Below are 24,201 nucleotides of genomic sequence, written 5' to 3' on the forward strand. Positions count from 1 at the left end.
AATCACTTCTTATTTGGTAATGTCAAATTTTCTCTTATTTTAGTGAGGTGTTTGAAAACATCAATCAACAAGAAACACATTTTTTTTTTAATTGATGCAATTTATGTATGTGTGTGTGCTTGAGTAAAAGGCTGTTTTTATAGGAATTATGAATTAATTTATTCTTTTAAAATTTATACTTTTGTAATTGTATACTTTTGTAATATAACACAGAATTATACTTTTTGTAATATAATGTTTGTAATGTAATGTTTGTAACTTTTGTAATGTAATTACAAAATTTATACTTTTGTAATAATTGTAAGCATATTTTAGAAAAGACATATTCTATCATGAGATGAATTGTAGCAATGGAAGCATTTTTAATTTCATCTTTAGATTTTCTTGTTGTATAACAAGTGAGTAAAAGAAATTGGAAACAAGCAGAATAATTCTGCAAAAAACATCATAGAAAATAATCTGTACTGGGTAATACCTAATGTGAACTGTAATTTCAAGTTCAACAAAATTTTTTTTTCAGTTCAAAAAAACCACCGAGATTTTTTGTGATCAGACATTTTCTAAATGAATGCGATTGAAGAAATTCTGAATATGGAAACTAATTATGAATGCAGTGTTCGTATAACAAATAACAAAAAAGGAACAGTTTTTCACATATTATTCAGTATTTCTCATTCAATTAATTCAGTTCTCACTTCACGACAAAGCAAAAATACATAAGAACTCAAAATATCTGTATTAAAAATTCCGAAGTAAATCTTAAACACTTATTACCTCGAATAAATTCCAGAATTCATTAAGCATGATTTAATCTGCATTAGTAAAAGAAGGCATTATCTTTGTTGTTGCGAAACTTAGTCTCTCTAGATTGGCAACAAATCTACTATTGTACTGTTTCAAATGTAAACAAATATGTCCACCATATTGTTTAAAAATTAGGCTTAACCACACTTAAACAGCTCTTAAATTGTTGATAATTCTACAAATATTGCTTGCAAATTTCCTTAACAGGAAGATAAAAGCATCATAATTCAATCAATTTGAAAGCAAAAAATGCACAGTTTACAAACATATAAGAGTATAGAAACTTGCGATCGATTGCAAACAAACTATGAGGTGCCTATCTACATATTATATCAGTCCTATATACTAAATTTCAACATTCTGAGGCTACTTGTTTTTGAGTTAAGCGAGATATGTATGTAGGTACGTACATACATACATACGTACAGATGCCACGAAAAATTCTCTTCAGAATTCCGTTTTAAATCAGTTTTATATTTTATTGGGGGGGGGAAGAGTCTTTTATTCTGTCTTTATGTACAGATGTCACACAAAAACATCGTTAAATTGCATTCGATAGCGGTCAAAATGGATGTTTTCATTAAAATATGATGCCTGAAACTTTCCACGATTACAATACTTCCTTTTTACTTCGGATAAGGAAGTAAAATGAGGTTACAAAAAGTCTCATTTCAACGTAGTGCTTTCCTGCTTAGTGGATGACATAAAATTAAAACCCATGGTTATTTTTAAAAGAAAGACAGTGCCGAAATGTAATTTTCCAGATGGTGTTTTCATTCATGTTGATGAGAGAGGATGGTCAGATGAAAATGGTGTGAAATTGTACATAAGAATTTTTTGGCAAAAGCATCCTGTTGCCTTAACGAACCCAGAAAATCATTTAGCTTGGGACATGCTGAGAAATAATATAAAGAAATTGTTGAAAGACTGTAGTACAGACATGGCAATTCTTCCGGGTGCATTAACGCCATTAGTTCAACCTTTAGAATTTTAGAATTTGATGATGTGCATGACTTTGTAACGGATGATGAATTTGATGAACTTTTTATATTATCCGAAAATAAAAACTTTTAAGCTCGTAAGGTATGTCTTTTCTTTTAGGCACATGTAGGAATCTAACATTTTTATGCTCATGTTTTCGTCATTATTAAATCTATCATTTTTATAACCACCTTATAATTAGTGATGAGTTAGTACTACCAAACCGGGTATTTTGTAACGGGTACTTAGTTGTAACAGTACTGAAAATCGGTACATCCAAGTACCGGTACTTTTCGGTATTCGTTACTTCTGTACCGAAACGGGCACTTTTCGGTATTCGTTACTTCTGTACTGAAACGGGTACTTTTCGGTATTCGTTACTTCTGTACCAAAACGGGTACTTTTCGGTCAGGGGGGCCCAAGAGCGATGCGCAGTGCAGGGAGAAAGTTAAGCCACATACGCATGACGTCATGTGGGTGACAGCGATAGTTCTTGGCGTTTGTTTACTTTCGTTGCATTAACAACGTTTAACAGTTTGATTTGATTTGTGTTGTTAATTTGCTATTATACCTAGGCGGAAGTGGCAAATTGTGCTATAGCGTTGTGTCAGAATTATACACGTTAATACGTTTTTTAGCGGAAAACGCTCTTTACAACCAGATAAAATAACTATTTTTTTAATGAAGTTATGTAGTTTTCATACATAACTGTGATGTAATTTTACATTTATTTTTCATTTTACTCCTATTTTACATTTAAATTGAAAAATTTCTCATTTTAAATCATTTTTTATCATAATCTTCATTTTGTGTATGAGACTTACATCGTAGTGAGATATTTAAACTCAGTGTCATGTTTACCAATACTGAGTACCTGAATGATTAGTTAATAAATTCGCGTATCCAACTTCATTCACATGTTTTGGTTACTTTCTTTACATCCCAAACGTAATTCTATGTATTGAAGCAGCGTCTGGGTTAAGCTTTGCGAACTAAGTAAACTGATACATGCCTCACCGTGAGGAAAGAACAATTTCTCGACCACACTATGATGCAAACATCGAATGAGTAAGTGACATATTTCCTTCAGTGTTATTTAACTGATGCATACGGGTATGTGTGATGTAATTTAATTGATATAACTTACACATGCTTGAACCTGAAGGAAAACAAATCTGTGTATAATACTACAATACAAATAGCGAAAGAGTAAGTAAGATATTCTGTTCAGTGTTATTTAACTGCTGCATATGTTTTAATTTTGATTCCATATAACTTGTTTTTAATTATAAGAGAAAGAAAAATAATTCAATATTGAACGCATATTTCGAGTATAACAAAAGTGTTTTAAGAAACAACCTGATAAAAATACATTAGTAATTAAACATATTTAATTTCTGTACAGGCTGAATTGAAATTAAGATGTGGTGGTGTATTTAATTATGGCAAAGCACACTAGGGCTATCTGCTTTGTGATGCCTTCGTGGAGGACTTTCTCAGGGAAACTGGCTCGTATACACGTTACACATGAGGAAAACCACGAAAACACCCATGCAGCCAGCCCGTTCGCGGGATTCGAACCGAACTACCAGTGTTCAGCGACTTTACCGCGCGGCCGCTGGTGGGCCGAAACTAAGATGTAGAGCAAGTTTATTATTATTATTATTGTGCGTATATGTATAAGAAAATGTATTTTAATTGTTCCATTTTTAATGTATGGAAGGAAGAACAGGATGCCAATATCGAAGATTATTTGCTACAGCAAATAATCACGTCAGGATAAATGTTATATAGAAATCTTGGGAGTGAAGGGATTATAAGAGTACTTTTAGATTATACTGAAAATATACGCACTTCTGCTAAAATCTGAAGTGAATCAGTATGAAGTGCATTTTCACTTTAAAAAGAATGTGATAAGTATACTATTTAAAAGTATAATGACGGATATTAAGACATTTGTAGAATTTTATGGTATTTAAATATGAATTTGTTAAGTCAAATCTCTTTATATATATTTTTGCTTGAGATTAGTAATTTAAACTGAAAATCACGATCATATATTTCTCATGGAATGTCAAAGTTCATTTGTATTTAAAAAAAGTGCATGAGCAATGAAAATAAATAGAATAATACTTTTTGATTATGTTTTTGCCATGGTCTTAGCAGTTATGCCATCATGCATTCTGTTCAACAAGATTTATTTAGTGCAAACAATACTACGAAAATATATTGAAAATATTACTTTTTTACAATATTTATTTCCCTTAATTAACTTAAATTACGTTTTTCATTTTCTAATGCTTTCCTTTACAAAAAGAATTTAATGTTTACAATTATTTTCAGCATTCGTACGAATTCTGTGCATAAAATAAACATTTTCTTTAACAAAATACTTAATCAGAAAGTATATACCCGGTATTTACGGTGTATCTACCACATATAAAATGATCATTTTGCTTTAGTTTACATTTTTTCCATTACCAAAATCATGTAGCAGAAGCGTGGGCCGATGCGTCTTGTCTCCCGGGTGACGTCACTACCAGCAACCAATGGCACGCTTTTTCCGTTCCTGGCCTAACCTTAGTATATTAAAGAACCTTGCTTTTCGGTATTCGTTACTTCTGTACCGAAACGGGTGCTTTTCGGTATTCGCTACTTTGTAACGAAAATATGCGTCTCTTCTTGGTATTTCCGTATTCGTTACTGGAGGATCGATGAGGGTTCAGCTCACTTCGGTTTTGGTACGAGGACAGTATTATCCGGTTGTATTTGCGAAAGGGTGATATGCGCTCCTTGTGTCCATGAATGACCTTGAAATAGGGCATCGAATGGCAAACGTGAAATGGGGGTTCCGTTCGTCACGGAGACTAGAGTTTGAGGTAGTATAATTAATTGCCTTTGTGTGCGCGGGAGGACGAGTGTGAAATAGTGGAAATTTTTCGAAAGGCCATTCGTTGTGTGTGTGTGTGTGTGGGGGGAATAGTAGCAGTTGGAGTCACTGTTGCCGGCATTGCTCGCTTGTGATTGGAGTCGGTATAATCAGGAGGGAAAAGGAGGGGAGCGCTAGATGATTTGCAATCCGAATTGTGCATGCATGTTTTAACTTTTCATCGTTTGTAGGAGAAAAACTGCGTGGATCTGAAATGATCGATTTGGTAAGTTGCTGTTGTTGGAATGGTGAATGGAATCAACTACCAACTAGATTACTTCCTTTTCCTCAACAACTTTTTAGCATAAATCATGAAAAATATTTTTCGTTTGCTTGCTTAATAGGGCAACGTAAATCATATGAACCTTTTTAAATAAATATGATCCTTTTTTATCCCGCTGTACCTACTTCAGAAAATGTCACAGCATCTAGTGGATCACTAAGCCAATCAACATAAAATGCCGACGCAATTTTAAACTTTTCTAATGAAAGAACAAAGATAACTGACCCACTTATGATAATTCTTCTCCCTTCTTAAAACAGATTTTCATCTCACCAAAAACTAAACCCAGGTCATGTGCCTAACGCAGGATTGTCAACGCCTGCTTTACCCCCCAGGACGTGTCGACGCTCCTCCGATAGAAAGAGAGGTAAACTTTGACCTGGCAGTCCAAATCTACTTTTTTTTTTTTTTTTTTTTTTACTCCCTCTGGAGCTTATTTGAGGGGGGGAAAACTATCGAATGGAACAACGGAAGTTATCTGGACATGTTTATGTAAACATACATGTCCCTCCCATTTTTTCCTTTGCATTTTTTTGCTATTTCATGCCTGATTAATAGAATCATTAGGCGATATTGCACTTACACCCTTTTCACAGCGTAGTGCTGATTTTAGAATTTGCAGCTGGAGTGAACAGCGGAAGTCATTAATAGAATTTTTTTTATGCTTATCTGACGATGCTGATGACCATCTCCCAACTTCGTCACTTTTCCCATAAGATTCATTCTTGTCTCGTACTGGTGAGTATCGGTACGTTATAGAATTGCTTAATCTCTATCAGTTTCTTACGCCTTAGAAAAAAAAAAAAAAAAAAAAAAAAAAAAAAAAAAAAGAATTACAAAATGTCTAGTAAGAAAAGGAAATTCAGCTTGGTTTGGCAGCACTTTTCCTATACTAATGAAGACGAAAAAGTTATGTGTGACATTTGTAAAGACCTTTTATCCATCGAAGGTGGTTCAACAGGAAATTAAAAAAAACATTTGCAAAGGAAGCATCCTTGTGTAAATCTGCATGAGAAACGCGCTTTGCCGAATCAAGATGTTGATGATATTGATGCCGCTCCAGCCCGTTCTGTCGTCACTAGCCCTGCAGATGGTGGGCAACCATGCACATCCCAGCAGACTACTCAACTTACGGTAGACAACAGTGCTTGTGATATTGTTGGTGTATTTTCACAAAAATCCCAGTCCAGCATAATGCAGTTTGTCCAGAGAAATACGATGGATGTACATAAAAAAAAAGTAATCGATCGCGCACTGATCGAAATGGTATATAAGGATTTACAACCAATAAGTATCGTAGAAAATGAGGGATTCCGAGAATACTCAAAGGCTTTGAATCCAACCTATTCCTTACCTTCACGGAAAACGGTTTCTAAATCCTTTCTTCCTGCTGCTTATGAAGAAAAAAAGAATAGTTACAAAACGTTCTTAGTGTTGTACAAAATATCTGACTGTAGACTGTTGGAGCAACCATAAGGCTGAAAGTTACATGGCCGTGGCAGGCCATTTCATTGACAAACACATGCAAAGAAAAACGGTACTGATTGACTGCTCAATTTTTGATGAATGTCATTCAGCCAAAAATATTGCAGAAAATATCATACACATTTGCCAACCATATTTTCCGATGGAAAAAGTGTCTTTAATAGTGACTGACAATGCCAAAAATATGATTAACGCTGTCGACAGCAAACTAAAGTCAAAACATTTAGGATGCATTGCACATTCTCTCAATTTGGCTGTCACAAATTCTCTAAATGAGGTTAACGACCTTCTAACGAAAATTAGGGATATTGCGATAGTTTACAGGAGAAGTAATATCGCTGCAAAAAATCTGCCAAAATATCTGTGCTTCTAGCGAGGAGAGAAAAGACTTAATAGTCATCTTAAATGTGAAGACTCGTTGGAACAGCACGTTTTATATGGTAAAACATTTCCTTGAACTGAAAGACGCTGTTCGTTCTACAATGGGTTTGAACAACCCCCACAACCCCCCCAGAGGCTCTTGATGTGCCAGAATGGGAAAGTGTCCAACATCTTTGTGACGTTTTGAAACCTTTTGAAAAGGTGACTTGTGAGTTGAGTTCAGAAAAATACTTTCGGAAAAGCATCTATTGCGCCTGTATTAATCGGCGGACTTAAAAAAATCTGTGAAAATCTGCTTAGTAAAAGTGTTAATGAACAAGTACAAAATGTGGTACTAGTACTACAACGTGAATTGGGTAATAGATTTACAACTATCAATTCAAGAGAAGACATTGCTCAAGCCGCTTTCCTTGACCACTGAATAAAAAAATTGGGGCTCAAATGTGATGTCGCCAAAAAAATTGAAAGTGATATTATCTGCGAGTTATCGGTAGTTGCACAAACTACCCATAATCTTGTTGAGTATGTGGAAGGGGATGATGAAGAGATAGATGAATCATCGGTTTGGTTCGAGTTTGAGAGTAAAGTTAAAGACTCTCGAACTTCATCAGCTCCCGCAGCAGACGCGGCGATCGACAAAGCTGCGGCAGAAGTGAAAAGATACCTGCAAGAGCCCATTCTTTCCAGAAAATCTGATCCACTGGAGTGGTGGGAAAAGAATAAAAATGTATTTCCTATTTTGTATGAAAATTAGGCCTTGTGGCTGCTTCAGTGCCATGCAAAAGGGTGTTCTCTAAAGCTGGATTAATACTGAATGATCGACGAAACCGTTTGAGTGGACAAAAGTTGAAACAACTAATTTTCTTACATTACAATTATAATATTTAATCATTTGTTGACCTTCTTAAAATTCCAACCTAAGTTCAGCTTAAAATGTTTATTTCTATGTTTATTTTCGCTGCATCATTTTCAAAACTGTTTCTGGGAGTCAATTTTTTTATGCTTAATTTTTCGTTACATATTTTAAGTGGTCTTTATAAAAAAAATAGAAGGAATTAAATGCCTAAAATTTCCATAAAGTTAAAAAAATTTGATACTTTTATAACGTTTTGCACAGCCTATCAAAGTTTTATTTGTTTTAATTAAATGAAATATTACTTCATTCAAATGTCAATTTCTTAAAAAATATTATTTTGAAATTGTATTTAGATTATTAATATAATATAAAGTTATACAGTTCTATTATTTACTTAGCTGTACTCACATATGTTAAGTTCTCATATAGTTGAAAGCATGCTATCTTATTTTCTAGTGTTTAAATCATCTTTAATTAAAATCTTTATATCGAATGTACTTATTGAATTCATATAATGCAATTTTACAAATATTTTTGTTGCTTTTTGCTGTTACAGCATACAGATATTACGTTCTCGTAAGCTTTAAAGACATGCTGCCTTACTTCCTAGTGTTTTTAATAATCTTTCACTCAAAATTCTTATGTCGAATGCGCTTTGGCTGTAATTTGAGTTTTAAAAATATTTTTTACCATTCTGTTGCATTTTTGTGTTTACAGCATTTACTGCATCCAGGTATTGAGCTCTCACAGTTTTAAACCCTTTGCTATCTTATTTTCTAGTGTTTTTTTCTAATCTTCAATTCAAAATTGTTATATTGAATGTGCCTTTTAAAATCATATTGTGCGTTTTTAAAAATATTTTTAACCATTTTGCTGAAATTTACTTATTACTGTAGTACATACAAATATATTACATTATCTCACTTTTCAAAACATACCTCATTTTCTAGTGCTTTTGGTAATTCAAAATGTTTATGCATTTTTTAAAATCATATTTTTTGTTTTTAAAAATATTTCTAATCATTTTGTTGTTTATTGTACGGTGCCAAATCTCCAAAAGTACAAATTTAACTCAAAATAAACCTAAATGTAATTTAAAAAGGAACAGTATAAACTTTTTGTGGAAAAGCTCTTCAACCATGTGTATATGAATAAATGTGTAAATTTTATTTTATGCCAGTATTGTACAATTAAACACACAAGGTCATTTATGTTATATTTAATGTTTAAATTATCTTAATTTTTTATTCAGAATTTTTAATATGTATAGGGGAGAGTCGAGAATAAGAGAATTATCTTTTTTAAAATTTGGTAGCTTGAATAAATTTTATTTCGCAGCGGTACTGAAGGTCATTATCTTATCTATAAGTGGGATAAAGGTTTGTGATTATTTTAATTTCTAGACCCTACGCACCCCTATGCCCTTTACTATCGAATTGAAGGTATTAAACAACTTCTGTGGTGTGTTATTTATCCGTATAAATAAAAAATACCATGTTAAAACAGATTGATCATTAAATTTCTGATATTTACTTAGGAAACTGCATCCTATCGGGTTTCTTCAGTACGCAAAATCGTTAGCTGCGTATTTCGGTACTCCAAATCGTTACTAGGGTACTTTGGTACTCCAAATCATTACTAGGGTACTCCGGTACAGCAAACTGTTACTAGGGTACTTCGGTACAGTGAACCGTTACTAGGGTACTCCGGTACAGCAAACCATTACTCCGGTATTTCGTTACTTCGGTACTCCAAATCGTTACTTGGGTACTCGGTACTTGAAATCGGTTTTCGGTACTTTTCAAAGTAACGGTTACTTGAGTAACGGGTATTTTGTACCAGGTTCTTGTCTGTACCCGTTACTCTCGTACCGGGTACAAGAAAGTACCGAAGTTGCCCATTACTACTTATAATGCACACCGATAAAAATAGATCTCTTACCTCTCTCCCTTTTACTAAAAGTGCACATTATATGCTAGACTATACAGTAAATTAAAACTGAATGTAAAATTATGCTAATTAAAAAAAAAAAAAAAAAACATAACATAGAAACTAGATTATGTGTGTAAATATGTACTAAAGAAAGGCTGTGTATGAATGAAACAAGAATGTTTCCAAATGGAAGTATGCCAAAATATAATACATATGCATATTTCTGGTAACTGTGAATGTTGACAGAGTCATTCCAATGGAAGTTTAAAGATATTTTTCAGCCAAAAATTTCTAAAGGCTATTAAAAAAGCAACAAAAGAGTCATGTTTATGAAGTTAGTATCAAGTAAATTCTTTTTAATATGAATCTTAAGTGATATTCTCATATTTCAGCTGTGTTTTTTATTTCACTGTTATGCTAAAAGTCCACAATTTTCAAGTGTTTTAAGTGTGCACCTTTGTATCAGAATTTGCAAAATTATATTGTTGATTAAAACTTTAATATATTAAGTCATCAGTATTTAAAAGTCAGTGGTAATTTAAAATGGTTTATCAAAGATGAAGATTCACTGGGGTTACATAAACCCAAGATAAAAATTTTATGAGTGTTATGATGTCATAGTTTTTTATTGGTAATGCTTCATCACACTCTTTGGCAAAAGTTTTTGTTTCTTGAAAATGGTTGTCGAATAATTGGCAGATGACTGGTTGGCAAAATTTTGAGTGTAGTTGAATTTGTTGAGTAATTGCTATTAAACTTTGAAATAGTAAATTTAGAATATATATTTCGTGAAGTGAAGGTGCAGTGATCTGCTAACTTTGAATGTTTTAAAATTAGGGAGACAGTTAAATGGCATATTATTTTATTGCAATATCATGATTATACAAAAAATTCAGTAAAGAGATGAATGAAAAATGGATCACCATTTTCCATTATCACACCTTTTTTTTATTTAGTTATACAGTCAAATAACGAAAATCTGCCAACCTGCAATCCGCTAACTCCCGCAATCCGCGTTGCTTTTCAAAATATAAACATTCAGTTAATAGGTTCCGGAAACCGCAACATTGGATATAAAATATCGAAGAAAAAATACTTACTGAATAATCATGAGTCATAAATACCAAATTACTGACATCATGATAAAAGTTTTTTCCCCTCTAATCTGCATCGAGGTAAAAAAGCAGACGATTCACTTAACTCTTCTTTCAAGTTCACGATTCACGTTGTTGTATTTTCTGAGCTTTGTTATTTCACGAGATTATTTAGTGCTGCCATTTTTTTATACGGATATTTTGTGGATAAATTAAGAATATTTTAAATTTCAGCCCTTTTAAATACAATTACAGATAAGAAACACACTCATGATTTTGCTGCTTGCGACATTGAAAAACGTAAACACGTTGCATTGACAGTAATGCAAATTCTGCAAAAGATGGAGGCAGGTGCTACTTCTCGGTTTATAGCAGAATCGTATGGAATTGCAACATGATTGTGTATGATATACGAAAAAATAAAGAAAAGCTGTTGAAATTTTGCAGCAACAGTGATTCTAACACCGGAATCCGAAACCGGAAATCTTTGCATAAGGCGAAATCTGCAAACCTTGATGCTGTGTACATATAATATAATGAATAATATAATCAATTTATATATTTAATATTAATTTAATGCATATAATAAGTTATTGCAATAATGTGTATAATAATTTAATTAAATGTATCTAATACAGTCAAAAGTCGTTAATTCGGACACCCATAATCCGGACCTCAAAGCTACAAACTTTCTGCGCATGCGTCAAATAACGAAAATCCGCCAACCTGAAATCCTGTAAAGGTCTTACGCGCATGCATTGCGTTGACGCATGCTCGTAAGACCTTTACTACTGCGAATTTGTGTGTGCGCATGCGCAAAATACATTTACGAATGCGTGTTTAATGTATAATGGACGGGATAAGCTAAGCTAAAATTATCTAATTATCTATTTCAATTAATGTTGCAGATTGTGTTGTTCCTTAATCTTCGAATTGGATCCAGATTATTATTTTTTTGCAGACTGTTAGAGCAATTTTATAAAAGTAAGCTTGAACTTTCGATTATGTCAAATAGAATTTCCGATATATATTTCCTAATATGTAAAGGATATACAAAGCGAAAGTATCTTTCAGAGTCCATTAAACAAAAAGTGGAATTGCTGCAAAAAATGGATAAAGGCATATCCTTTGTTTATCTAAACTTTAATGTTTGTTTATCTAAACTTTGTTTATCTTTAACTCTGGGTGGGGGCGTGCAATGAATTGGAAGTTGATCTGTCAGCACTATCCTTATCTTAAGGGCAGATGTTTTTATTTTATTTGGCTTATAATTGCTTACTCAATGTAGTATTTCATCTCGATGTACTCCATCTTTGATATGATTTAAATCAAATGCCTCCTCATTATAATTCACTTCCCATAGCGAAGAAAGTGACAGAGTTTATTGAAAACGAAAAAATTTCGATTGACAAATTAGTCGGTATTCTCGACACAGCAATAATAGGACTTGAACAGCGGAACTTTGTAACTGAACAAGAAATTATGTCTGTTTATAAAATTAAAGAGAATGTATTATCACATAAAAAACGAAGCAACTTAAACAACTTACATTGAAAGAAATGTTTAATAAAGTAAACAAATAAATATTAAGTTTTTTTTTCTAAATTTTGATATCCTTTAGATCATAATTGTTCTTTATTTCGTAAATTACGGTTTCATATTTTTAATTTTATAATTTCTGCATGCCATTTTACCAGATTTAAACTGATGATCTATAATCCGGAAAAATCAATAATCCGGAATCGCCGAAGTCCCGACGAGTCTGGATTAACGACTTTTGACTGTACGCCTTATTTATTTTGCACTTTGTGTCTGAATATTATGACTTATCTTTTCTGTCCTAAAATCTGGAATATTATGACTTATCATCTTTTCTGTCCTAAAATCTGCACAACCTCTGGTCCCAAGCTTTGTGGATTTCTGGACTTCTATTGTAATATTTTCTTCCTGTGAAATTTTTTCAATAATTGATTAATAGGGCCAGTATGACATTTTTTTATGTGTAATAATTTGTATTTCAGATGAAAAACCTGATGTGACATATGCTGATATTGGAGGATTGGATATTCAGAAACAGGAAATCAGAGAAGCTGTAGAATTACCTTTAACTCATTTTGAATTATATAAACAGATAGGAATTGATCCACCTAGAGGTGTGCTAATGTATGGTCCACCTGGCTGTGGAAAAACAATGTTAGCTAAAGCAGTTGCTCATCATACAACAGGTATATTGTGATAAAAATTAAATCTTTATGGTAAATAAATAAAAATATTGATTTTTTAATTAAGTTTGTTAAAACATTCAATGCGACTATTACTCAATATCTATTGCTTTTCCTTACCATTGCAGCATTTTATGAAGGCATATCGATTAAAAAGAGTAATTTTTTCTGTTACAAAGTTCTTTTTTTTCCTTCTATGAAACTAGGACACTACCTAATATTGAAAAGCAGAAGATTCTGTTCCCATGTTCATTATCAGTTAAAAACTAGATATTAACTGAATGTAAATGTTCCTCATCTGTAGATTGGTTATATAATGCAAAATGGTTGTGCATTTGATTCCTTGCAATTATTTTCTCTGGGGATTTATCAAATATGTTTTGTAGAGCTTGTGATATCTGGCAACTGTTTGGCAATCAACAGAGCATGCTTGGTGCATGTAGCTCATCTCTAAGAAGGGTTAATGTATTTATTGAAAGTTGCATGTTAGCCTCAGAAGAAGAAGGTTGTAGATTTTGCCCTGCAGTAGGAGCAATGTACTGCTCTGAGTTACTGTTATGCTTTGAACCATATTTTTAATTAATGTTCATTTCGTCTTGCTAAATGGTGCCTTATTAAACCACAAAGCCATTACAGAGCTGACTGTACTCGTTAATATTACCTAAATTTTTACAATAATTTGTTGCGACTAGTGCATGTTGAATATGTGTTATGCAATATACTATTATGTCAATGCATGTTAAGGAAATTTAAATTTTAACAAACATGTATATACGTAAAAAAGCAAATTTAAAGTTAAAATAATTAAAAAATGTGCAAACATGTAAAAGATTTAATTTTCGAACTAATCTACAATATCATTTAAATTCAGATAGCATAAGCAAATCAAGTGCAAAACCAAACCATGAAAATAAATTCACCAATTTAGCAAATTAAAATTAATCTAAAAATTTTTTTTAAATGCATAAATGAATGACTGTTGAGCAGGCAGGAGACAGACTTATCAAGGGGAAGTTGCCTCCAAACCTAACTCTTCAATCATTCAATTTGTGTTTTGTCATTCATGCAGGCAAGGGTAAAAGTCAAAACCAAAAGTAAATACATAGTGAAGAATGTTCAAAAAGAAATACCAATAAAGTGGTACCTAGAGAAATTAGCAATTAAAAATTAAAGGTCAAAAAGGAAAATACCAATAATGAACATTTTTTTAATTACTTTAAATTTGCTTTTTTATGTATATACATGTTTAAATGAAATATTTGTTAAAATTTAAATTTCATTCCTTGCAGCAATGGTGCAAAGAATTAATTAAATTTGTATTTAAATTCAATTTATTCTTTTGAGTTAAGGAAATTCATATATGGAATATTTTACATAGTGCTCATTTATCTTGTGTAAGAATGTTTAACACATTTCTTCGAATTTTAAGAAATAAGAATTTTGCAAACAAGGAAAAAATTGCTGCTTCTTATTGAAATCCAATGTTTGTTATGCAGTGTTTCATAAGAATTTTCAAGGAAAGATTTTCAAAAAATGTATGTTGTGTTTTGAACGGGCATCAGTTATATAGAGTTGTCACTCATGGAGTAAATCATATAAAACCAAGGAACTGAAAAAAAAAAAAAAAAAAAAAAAAAAAAAAACTTGTTGGTTATCTAGTATTCATAATTACATTGTCAAAAATGCCACTAGTGACTAGTTTTTTAAGTATTTGGCAACCTGGCAGCTTTTCTGGATTTTTCTTCAAAAATGGAATTTTTTATTTTCTTATAAATATTCCTGGGCTTTTCATAACAAATGTAGAAAATTTTTCTTAGTTATTCAGAAGTAGCTGCTTATTTTTTTTAATGCTGTTTATTATTTCTGAAATTCCCGTAGAAACTTTTTTATCCTGTGTTGATTTCATTGATGATGATTTTATGTTATTAGCCATGTTGATGAAACTTCAAAGACTATTTTTCTACTAGCTTTTGCAGGCCTGACTTTTCTGCTAACCTCATTCAAACAGCACCGTATTCAAAAGGGAGGTGGAGAGAAGAGTTTCTCTGCTAATTTTATTCCATTATGTAATAAACTATAACAGCGACTCTCTCTCTATATATATGTATGAAAAAAATGTACATATATATATATGTAAATGAAAATTACAACTTAAATTAGCACTAGTTTCTTAATTTGTTTTAATTTGGGTATTTCCCTGCTCTATTCTAAAAATGAACAACTTTTCTAGACTGCTTCATTTCTGTAAAGGTGTATTTATAGAGTTGAATTGTTTGTTAAAATTTTGGACTGGTATTGGACAAGAGCTTACTGCATTGCAGGATTAATAAGAGGACATAATGTAGATTAGTTTCCAAAGTAGGCACTTTATATTCTAGGAAGGGGACATTGCCAAAGTAAAATCAGGAATTAGAAAAATCAGGAACTGTTGCTAAAATTTTTAATTTTCCTTCATATTTTATATCTTGCATACTCTCTTCAAATAGTTGGTGTTTTCTCTAATGTATCTTAAAATTCCAATTAAATAGAGCAATCAGGATAATATTATCCTACGTTTGTATGTTGCTATGTGTCTATGTGTGTGTTGACAAAAAGTTACCTACAGGAAAAGTCTTTAGTGCCACAGTGCAGTTTATCTACAAAATTCAAATAAATGTGCTCATTTATCTGCAAGTCCAAAAGTGGCCAAAAATGAAATGTGGCATTTACAACTGCAACTCAAAGCAGGATATTGAAGTATATAGTTCAAGAAATCATTTACTTTGAATTTTCAACATCATCATTATGCTCATTAGTTAAAAAGTCATCGTATGAATCATAAAAATGTTTTGGGAGGAGGCATTAAGAAGTGAAAGTTGTGCAACCTTCAAACCCATATGAAATCATTACATTTGGCCATTAGAATTAGTGTTCTTAAAGAAGTGAAAAGCATTATTGTTTCAGTTTAAGAGTGTAATAATTCAGTATTTTGTTAGATAAATTTATGAATAATTTTAATGTTGTTTCATAATTTATTTCCAATGCTTTTAATTTTTGGTACTTTTCGATTTCGCTGGTGCAGGCGATAAAGTTAGCAAAAATGATACAACCGACGCTGAACGGTATATCCCGGCTGGTAACCTTTTATCGCAACATTTTCAAAATAAGTCACAGCCATTTTTTTCAGTCACATCTTTTCCTTAATACGTCAAAAATGGTTGAAAATTTAGGATTTGAGCAGAGGAAGAATCTATCAAATTCTTTCAAGCGAAAGGCGTTTTGCCTAATATTGCTACTTGTGATAATAATCATGAAATGAAATTGTATTTCGGAGATGAAGTTTAGTGGCACTGCAACCTTTCATTTGGTCACGGTAAAAGAAGTATCCGGAAAGGCACATGATTTGAGTCATCAAAATTAAATTTCTTGAAGTGTGTGAGGTTTATTTATGGTTGGAGCAAAGAATTAACTTGGTTAGTTAAAAGGTGCGAAAATCGGTCAGTTCGAAATCATCATGGAAGAATCAGTCAATCATGGAAGAATTGTAGATTGAAATAACTACCTGTGCAAGATTTGTGTGGATTTTTTGCTTAAACATCAACAATGGAAAAAAGGACCTAGTATGATCATCGAAGTGGCTGAAATTATGTTCACAAAGCGCAGAAACAGTGTGGGATGGATTCTGCGACAACAGTGGATCTTTGGTGGAGCTTGTTGTGAAACAAATGAATGTTTCCTTGTAATGTTACCAAACCAATCCATGAGCATTATATTAGACACTATTAAGGAAAATATATAAAAAATAACTATAATATAGTTGGATTCATGAAAATCATACTAGAAGAGAAAGGTTTCAAACATTTCAAAGTGAACTATAAATACAGTTTTGTCAGTCTGGAAACTGGAAAGCACACATAAAAAATAGAAAGACTATAGGGTAGCGCCAAACGGCAAAATGAGGAACACAGAAGAATGGCACATCATCACCTGAAAAGTTATCTCGCGGAATTTATGTGGAGAAGGAAAACGAAAGCCGCATTTGAAAAAAATTTTAAACGATATTAAAATGTTTGTCTCTAAAATAAAAAATTTCTTAGAACTAACATTTATTATATTTTTTTATGTGTATACTGTGTGTTTTTCAATAAAGTTTGTTTGGCAAGATTTGTGCCTGTGAAATGAAAAGGTACCGTTGTTTTTATATGCTTAAAATTAAGAAATTTATCGATTCTTTGACAAAATGTGAAGTGCAGACAAGGTCTAAAACCTGAAACATATCTAAAGACCAACCAAAAATTGTTTCAGTAAGTAAGGATAAATTTACTTGTCTGGTATTTGATGTAGCAAAAGATTCTCATGTAGATAAATATTTGAAATTAAAAAAAAAAAAAAAAAAAAAAAGATGTAGTGCAAAGGGTATTTCTGATAAAGGGAAATTAACTATATTTCCAGATTACTTAAAAGGCGAGGTTGTGTTTTTTTTTTTTATCTTCAATTATAATGAAATTGAAGATTGCCTGCACAGATTCAAATCCTGCTGACTAAAATGTAATAAAGCACAATTAAATGCAATGTTGTAGAACTATTGATTCATAGACATTGAGATGTTGACCCATGATGAGCGATAAACTTGGCAGCTGATGCAGATGAATTATTTATTTTTGTTTCAGTTGACATTTGTGGCACTAATTCACTTGGCACTCTAATCATGCCTGTTTGTGTAATATTTACATTTTTGATATTGTTGGGATAGGAAGAAAGCAGCATGGCAGCATCTTCAGAGGTAGAAGCAAACTGCATATCCATCCAAGTATGGAAGCTTAGCCAGAGAAAATTTTCCGTTTCTTGAAATTTTGGGTTCTGAGTTAGGTACATTGTTATCATTATGTAAAAGTTATATGATTGAAATGACACAGTCCAAAAATACTCAAATTGAAATGTGAAATTAAGGGGCTATTGCTAATTTAAGCTATAATTTTGATTTACATATTTTTATCTTACATATATGGAATATGATGACTTGGTGTAAGCTGCAACAGATTGACAGTGATTCTCTGTGCAGTGTCCCACTGCATTCTATCTTGGGGAGACTTTAGTTAGAAAGATGACAATCGAAGGAAAGACTAGTAGACTGACATGACCGAACTAAATATAACTCTTATTGGTGCATACAAACTAATTATCAAAAACATCTGTTTCATCACACATAATCATGTGTGCAATATGCACCCCACAATTTTATATCGAGAGTATCACATTTTAGATAATGGCATAGTAGCATGACCAAGCAAACTGAGGGAAGTAGCATCTTGACTACAAGGGAGCTGAAATTAAAAGTGCGGAGTTATCCAAAATGGAGGCTTACCAAGAGGAGGTTTTGGTTTAGGTCAGAAAGGTTTCAGTTCTTGAAATTATGAGTTTAAGTTCCGAATTAGTTAAGTCATCAGCGTTACACAAGCCATGCAAGATGGATTGATCTAGAAATGACGCAGTCCAGAAAAGTTATGATTTTTAGAATATAGAGGAGTGCTTATGGGATTAATTTTGATTTGCATATTTTTTATCATACATTTATATTGTTAAAAATTGGATTGCTTGTTCATATGAGAGTAATCTGTAACTTTTGTGCTGCAAATATTGCATTGTAGTTAATAGATATGCTGCCTGATAATTTGTTTTTCCAATTTTTCACTTTTAAATGTCTAAACCGTAGGCCCATTTTTTTTATTACATTGATGATGGTCTATATTAAGAGGTTGTGTGATATCCATGTGATCTGTTAGGTATTGTCATTTCATTAAGTATAATACTTTTCATTTGGCATCCATGAGGCCTGACAAGTTGCTGTTCTCAAAAGTTTTGACAGTTTTTTTTTTTTTTTTAGTTTGAAGTTTTGACAGGTCTTGAATTTATCGTTTAAATTGAAACATTACATTTCTTAATTAACTAATTAAAAGCAGTATATGCACTTTTTCATAATTTATAGCTTTATTTTGGTAATAGAAATAATTGGAGTCTTTCCAGTTTTTTAAACCATTATTTTATACAATTTCTAAATTGGGTTGCCTAGAACAAATGCTGTTTGCTGTTTCTTTAAAAAAAAAAAAAAAAAAAAAAAAAAGAGGTGTTTTAGGTCTCATCTAAAGATGGTTTCTAATACAATTTTTTAAAGGGGGAAAATATGTGATAGAGTGTTTGTTATGAAAATGCTGTAATATTTATAATTTCTGTTGCATTTCATTGTAAATGATCAACAACTGCAAAGCCAGACTTATGATTTTGATTTGTCCTTTAAGAAATACTGGCCATTTTCTGACATTTTGAGTTCATAATTAGACTTGATGACTTCAAATCAATAATATTTGCTTCTCTCTTTTCAGGATTTGAAAGTTAATTCTCTATATGTTAATATCATAAAACATATATTTTCTTTTAAAGCTTAATCGAAGGAATACGACATTTTTTTAGTTTTTATAATAAAAACAGTAATTTTTTCCATTGCAAGTTTTTTTTGGAATTTAAATACAATGGAATTTTAGTCTGCTTAGTTACAAATGTTGTAAGCCTTGTATATTAATTTTTAAATAGTTGATTAACATGTTGAATGTCATATTGCACAGATTTTGATGGAAATATCAATTCAGGGCTGGTAGTTTTATTCAAATAACTATGCAGCCCATTACAAATAATTATATTCATTTAAATGAGTTGGACTTTATAAAAAATTACGAGCGTTTTTAACTGGAATGAAGATATGTAATTGTAGCAATATGTAAAAATATGTACTAGCATTTTCATATATTTATTTGTGAAAGATTATCTACAGTTGCTTAAATTGTATGGATATTCTTCAGAATGATATAAACAAAGTTGTATTTTAGAGCAACTTAAACAAATTCCATTTATTACTCTTGTTATAATTTCATCTCCTTTCCTAGCATTCTTTTTTCACTTTCTCTACAGTTTGCCATTTTTCTTACAACATAAAATATAGTGTTGCTATTTTTCTCACAACATAAAATATAATGTTTACTAATTTTTTCTGTTTGACCTTTATTCTTGTGTTTCATATGAAGACCATTGCTAATTATGCTGTTATAAAGACATTTCATATCCATAACTGAAGCTTCATAATCTTGGGATTTTAATTTTTTTAATTTGAGCTTGATTTTGCATGATGCTTAGTTAGTTAACAATTATTTTATATTAAATGATTTAAAAATACTTGCATTATTAATTTGTAATAAGCTATTTATTTATTCTTATGGAGATTAGAAATAAAATATTATAAAAATATAAATAAAATATTATATATATTAAAATTGGGCCCCTCCAAAAAAAAAAAAAAAAAAAAAAGGTTTAACACATTTCTTTTCTAATTTAATATCATGAATTCTTATTGTACTGTATTTTAAACATGGTAGAATTATAATTTCTTGGGGGCTATGATGTCTACAAGTAAAATTCTTTTATTACGTGTATTATTATTTGTTCTTTTCTTTTTCTTTTTTTTTAATATTCTTGCATGAATGAAAAATAATTTTTTAAAAATGGGTTGAATAACCTTGGTATCCTATTTGTGATGAAAAGCTTTTAATGTATCTAAATTACAGAAATTTTCAAAAATATTTTCCACCATGTATTTATTTACTATAAAATTTTATTATTTGTTTATGTATATGGCAAGTAATAATCTTTGAGTTTTCTTAAATAGCTGCTTTTATTCGAGTGGTTGGGTCAGAATTTGTGCAGAAGTATCTTGGGGAAGGACCTCGTATGGTTAGAGATGTGTTCCGACTTGCAAGAGAAAATGCACCTGCAATAATATTCATTGATGAAATTGATGCTATTGCAACAAAGAGATTTGATGCCCAGACTGGCGGTAAGAATAATATTTTTCCTAATCAGATTATTGTAAATATTATACACAGACAAGTATAGTTTATAAATGAAATACATATATAGTATATGAAGTGTAGTTTATAAGGGAACACAATAATTTGTATATGAAACTCCCATTTTTTTTCCCTTTTTTGCAATGAGTATTCAAAAGAAAATAACTGAATGCTTAATGATTTTTATCTTTAATAATTGAATTTAAATATTAGTTTAAAAATACAAACATGACTGGCATCAAACTGGAATAAGGTTTAATTATCATCTGCAGCACTAAAAATATTTTTTTCTTTAAAATGTTGCTGGAAAATAAATAATGGATCGAAGGCTATATTTTTGCGCTGTCCGAATGGAAATACTCCTATCCAGTTATTAAAAAAAGATATAAAAAGCATAGTTTTAGTATTTCTGCATGTAAAATTAAGTGAGATAATTAATATGAAAGGAAAAGGACATCAAAGTTTACATCTGACTGGGAAAAAGGCAAAAAATGCATACCCGATAAAGGTATGCACAACTGTTATTAAATCTAAAATCTCATCTCATATTTTAAAGGAAAATCCAAGTCCACAAAGAGCTATTGCAAAATCTTTAAATATATCTGTAGTAACTGGGAAGACAATTATAAAATCTGTTTTAAAGCTAATCAAAACAAAAAGCATGATGTTCATCGTCTAATGCCGAAACATGTTTCTCAGTATAAGACTAGATAAGTTTGACTTGACAATGTAAGATTAGATTATTGTATGAAAATTATTTCACAGGTGAAAATGAAAATATATAGCTACATTAGATGAGACTTGAATATGCTTATATGCTTATCTAATTGCAATAGAAAGGATGATTTACTAACGAAAAAGAGGAGAAAAAGACTTAATATGTTGGTTCAGACAAAACAAGGAAAGTTTTTTTTTAAAGTTTTTGTGGTTAATACTGGATTCTCTTATAACGGAAAACTAAAATAAGGAAAGTAGAAAAAATGTGAAAACTAATTCAGATTACTATCAGAAATGTTTTTTAACACCTATTTTTAAAGAAATTCCATCTCTTTATCCAAACAATCTTCACTGTGGTAAGTTACATCATAATAAGTCTTCAAGCCATACCTCTAAATCTACTGCTCTAGTTTTTGAAAAAATGAGAAATGAAACTGGAATTGAAGCTATCCCCATTAAATGTATCCTACCAAATCCCCTGATGTGTCTCATATAGATTACTGTGTATTTGGACTTTTAAAACAAGCTCTTTATAAGCAGTATCCCAAAACACTGGATGGACTGTGGAAGATTGTGAAGGAGGAGTAGAATAAGAAAAGGGATTTTTATCTTGGAAATCAAAATGTAATGTGATAGTTCAACAAAAGGACTATCAGATTGAATGTATTAGAAAAAGTCTAAGGTTTGTTTATATATAAATCTTTGCAAAACCATTGCAAAAATATGTGAACACCTGCAATAATAAGCTTCAGATATATAAAATTTAGGTGATGTATATTACTTTTGTGTTTGCAAATTCAGTTTGTTCCGAAAACTCTTGGAGAAGATGAATTAAAAATCTCATAATGCTATGATTAAAATCACATGCAGAATAAAAGCAGATGGCAATATCGATACTATTTGTCATGTGAAGTTTTAATTACTTTATAGTGTATTTTCATCAGTTTCTAACAGTTATGTTTATGTACTTTCTTTCAGCATACAGGATTTCAAGCTCACTTAAAAAGATGCAGATTGGATGATATGTAAAAGAGGTTTTGGTGACTAATTTTTTGCCAAAGAATGGCTAAAAGGCAACAACCATTTTGAAAATTGTGTTGTACTGAGAATTACATGTAAAACCATACAAAAGGAATAGAGTTGGATGATTTTCTTCAGAATTAATTTAAGCTAGTCAGATGCAGTCCATTCTAGTCGAAGCCTTAGGAGTTTCTCAAAGTGTCTTTCCAGACTATAGAATCAATTTTTGGAAACTAGAAATGTTTGCCAAAGATAGGAACAAAGTTGGGTTTGCAACAACACAAAGTAAAGTTTAGTATTTAACTCTAATGGCCACAAGAAACTGCACTGTAAGTGCCACTTTCTTGCAAAAGCACCTTCAGGGGGCTACTGGTACTAGATTTTTGACTCAAACTGTTCAAAAGAGCCCATCATGAGGCTTTGTATGCTTGCAGACCTATGATCTATGTTTCGTTGGCAGAGAAACACCTTGCTGCCCACAGAAGATGGACAGCCAAGCTTTAGTGTATAACCTGACAATAGACAGATTCTCATCTGGAGAGAACCTGGTACATGGAATACTCCTGTATTTATGCATTAAAGTGTTTGATTTTGTGGAGGCAAAGTGATCTTGTCTGGTCTGATATTTCTGTCAATGGCTGCATCGACCTATACATTATCTGGAATGCAGAATTAATTGCTCAGCAATACGGGGTTGAGATCCTCAGACTTAATGTGGTCATTTGTGTTGCAGCATCAGGAATGAATTTATTTTCATGGATGATAATGTCAGGCCATATTGTTCTCAACTAGTGGGCAATTTCCTTTTCGATGAAAGAATCAGACAGGAATCAGATCATTTGCCAGCATTTTTCCCAGATACACACACAGTAGAACATGTTTAGGACAATCTAGGGAGATGGATTGCTAGTCTTTTATAATCTCCAGAAATAACTCAGTACTCTGAAAGCTTATCTTCTACAGGAGTGGGAGAGGATAGCTCAGTCCCTCACTGATAACCTCATTTATTCCATGCCTCTTAGGTGTGTGACATTACTTTCAGTCAGGGAAAACCATACCCTTTATTGAAATTCATGTGTGTCCAAGAAGTCATGTTTTTTATTTGTTTGTATAATATTTTATTTAATTTTTTGTTTATTGACAAATATCGTCAATAAAATTTGATTATTCCTTATTGGTTGCATTTTCTTTTCTCATAACCTACAATATCTTTACATCATATATCAGTCACCAAAACATTTCCTTATCTGCAATTTGTATCCGAAATTATAATATTCCCTAATTGTTTTGACCAATGTATTTTGCCAACACATTGTTTTGTCTCATGAATAGTATTTTGTTACTTTTATGGTGGGGGGTAGAGATAATCAAAAAGTACTGAATTATAAATTTGATGAGTTATTCTGAACTTATTGCAGTTATTAGTAGTTATGCTTCAGTTATCTAGATCAGACGAACTTGAGAAAATTATCTATTTCAGTTTCCACTCTTTACCTGCAACTAGTAGTTGTCTAGTTTGTGGGTGTTTACTTTATAAAATCTCAATTCATTGCTAAATGAATTTATTTTTTTCTTATTCAATTATTATGTAGTTATTGTAATTACTATGTAATAACTTACAAT

The 24,201-nt window shown here is 31.4% G+C and overlaps 1 protein-coding gene across 1 annotated transcript in view; it reads left to right on the forward strand.

The window, feature by feature from the left end:
- Nucleotides 1-24,201, forward strand: part of LOC118195956 (26S proteasome regulatory subunit 6B) — a 53,547-nt gene that overhangs the window by 21,693 nt on the left and 7,653 nt on the right. The window contains exons 5-6 of the mRNA XM_085813708.1: nt 12,767-12,970; nt 20,661-20,828. Of these exons, the coding sequence (XP_085669834.1) occupies nt 12,767-12,970; nt 20,661-20,828 (372 nt within the window). The remainder of the gene's footprint in view (nt 1-12,766; nt 12,971-20,660; nt 20,829-24,201) is intronic.

The sequence above is a fragment of the Stegodyphus dumicola genome, chromosome 3 (genome assembly GCF_044657685.1).
Source record: "Stegodyphus dumicola isolate Sdum_Otavi_A_Nest chromosome 3, ASM4465768v1".
NCBI classification, from domain to species: domain Eukaryota; kingdom Metazoa; phylum Arthropoda; class Arachnida; order Araneae; family Eresidae; genus Stegodyphus; species Stegodyphus dumicola.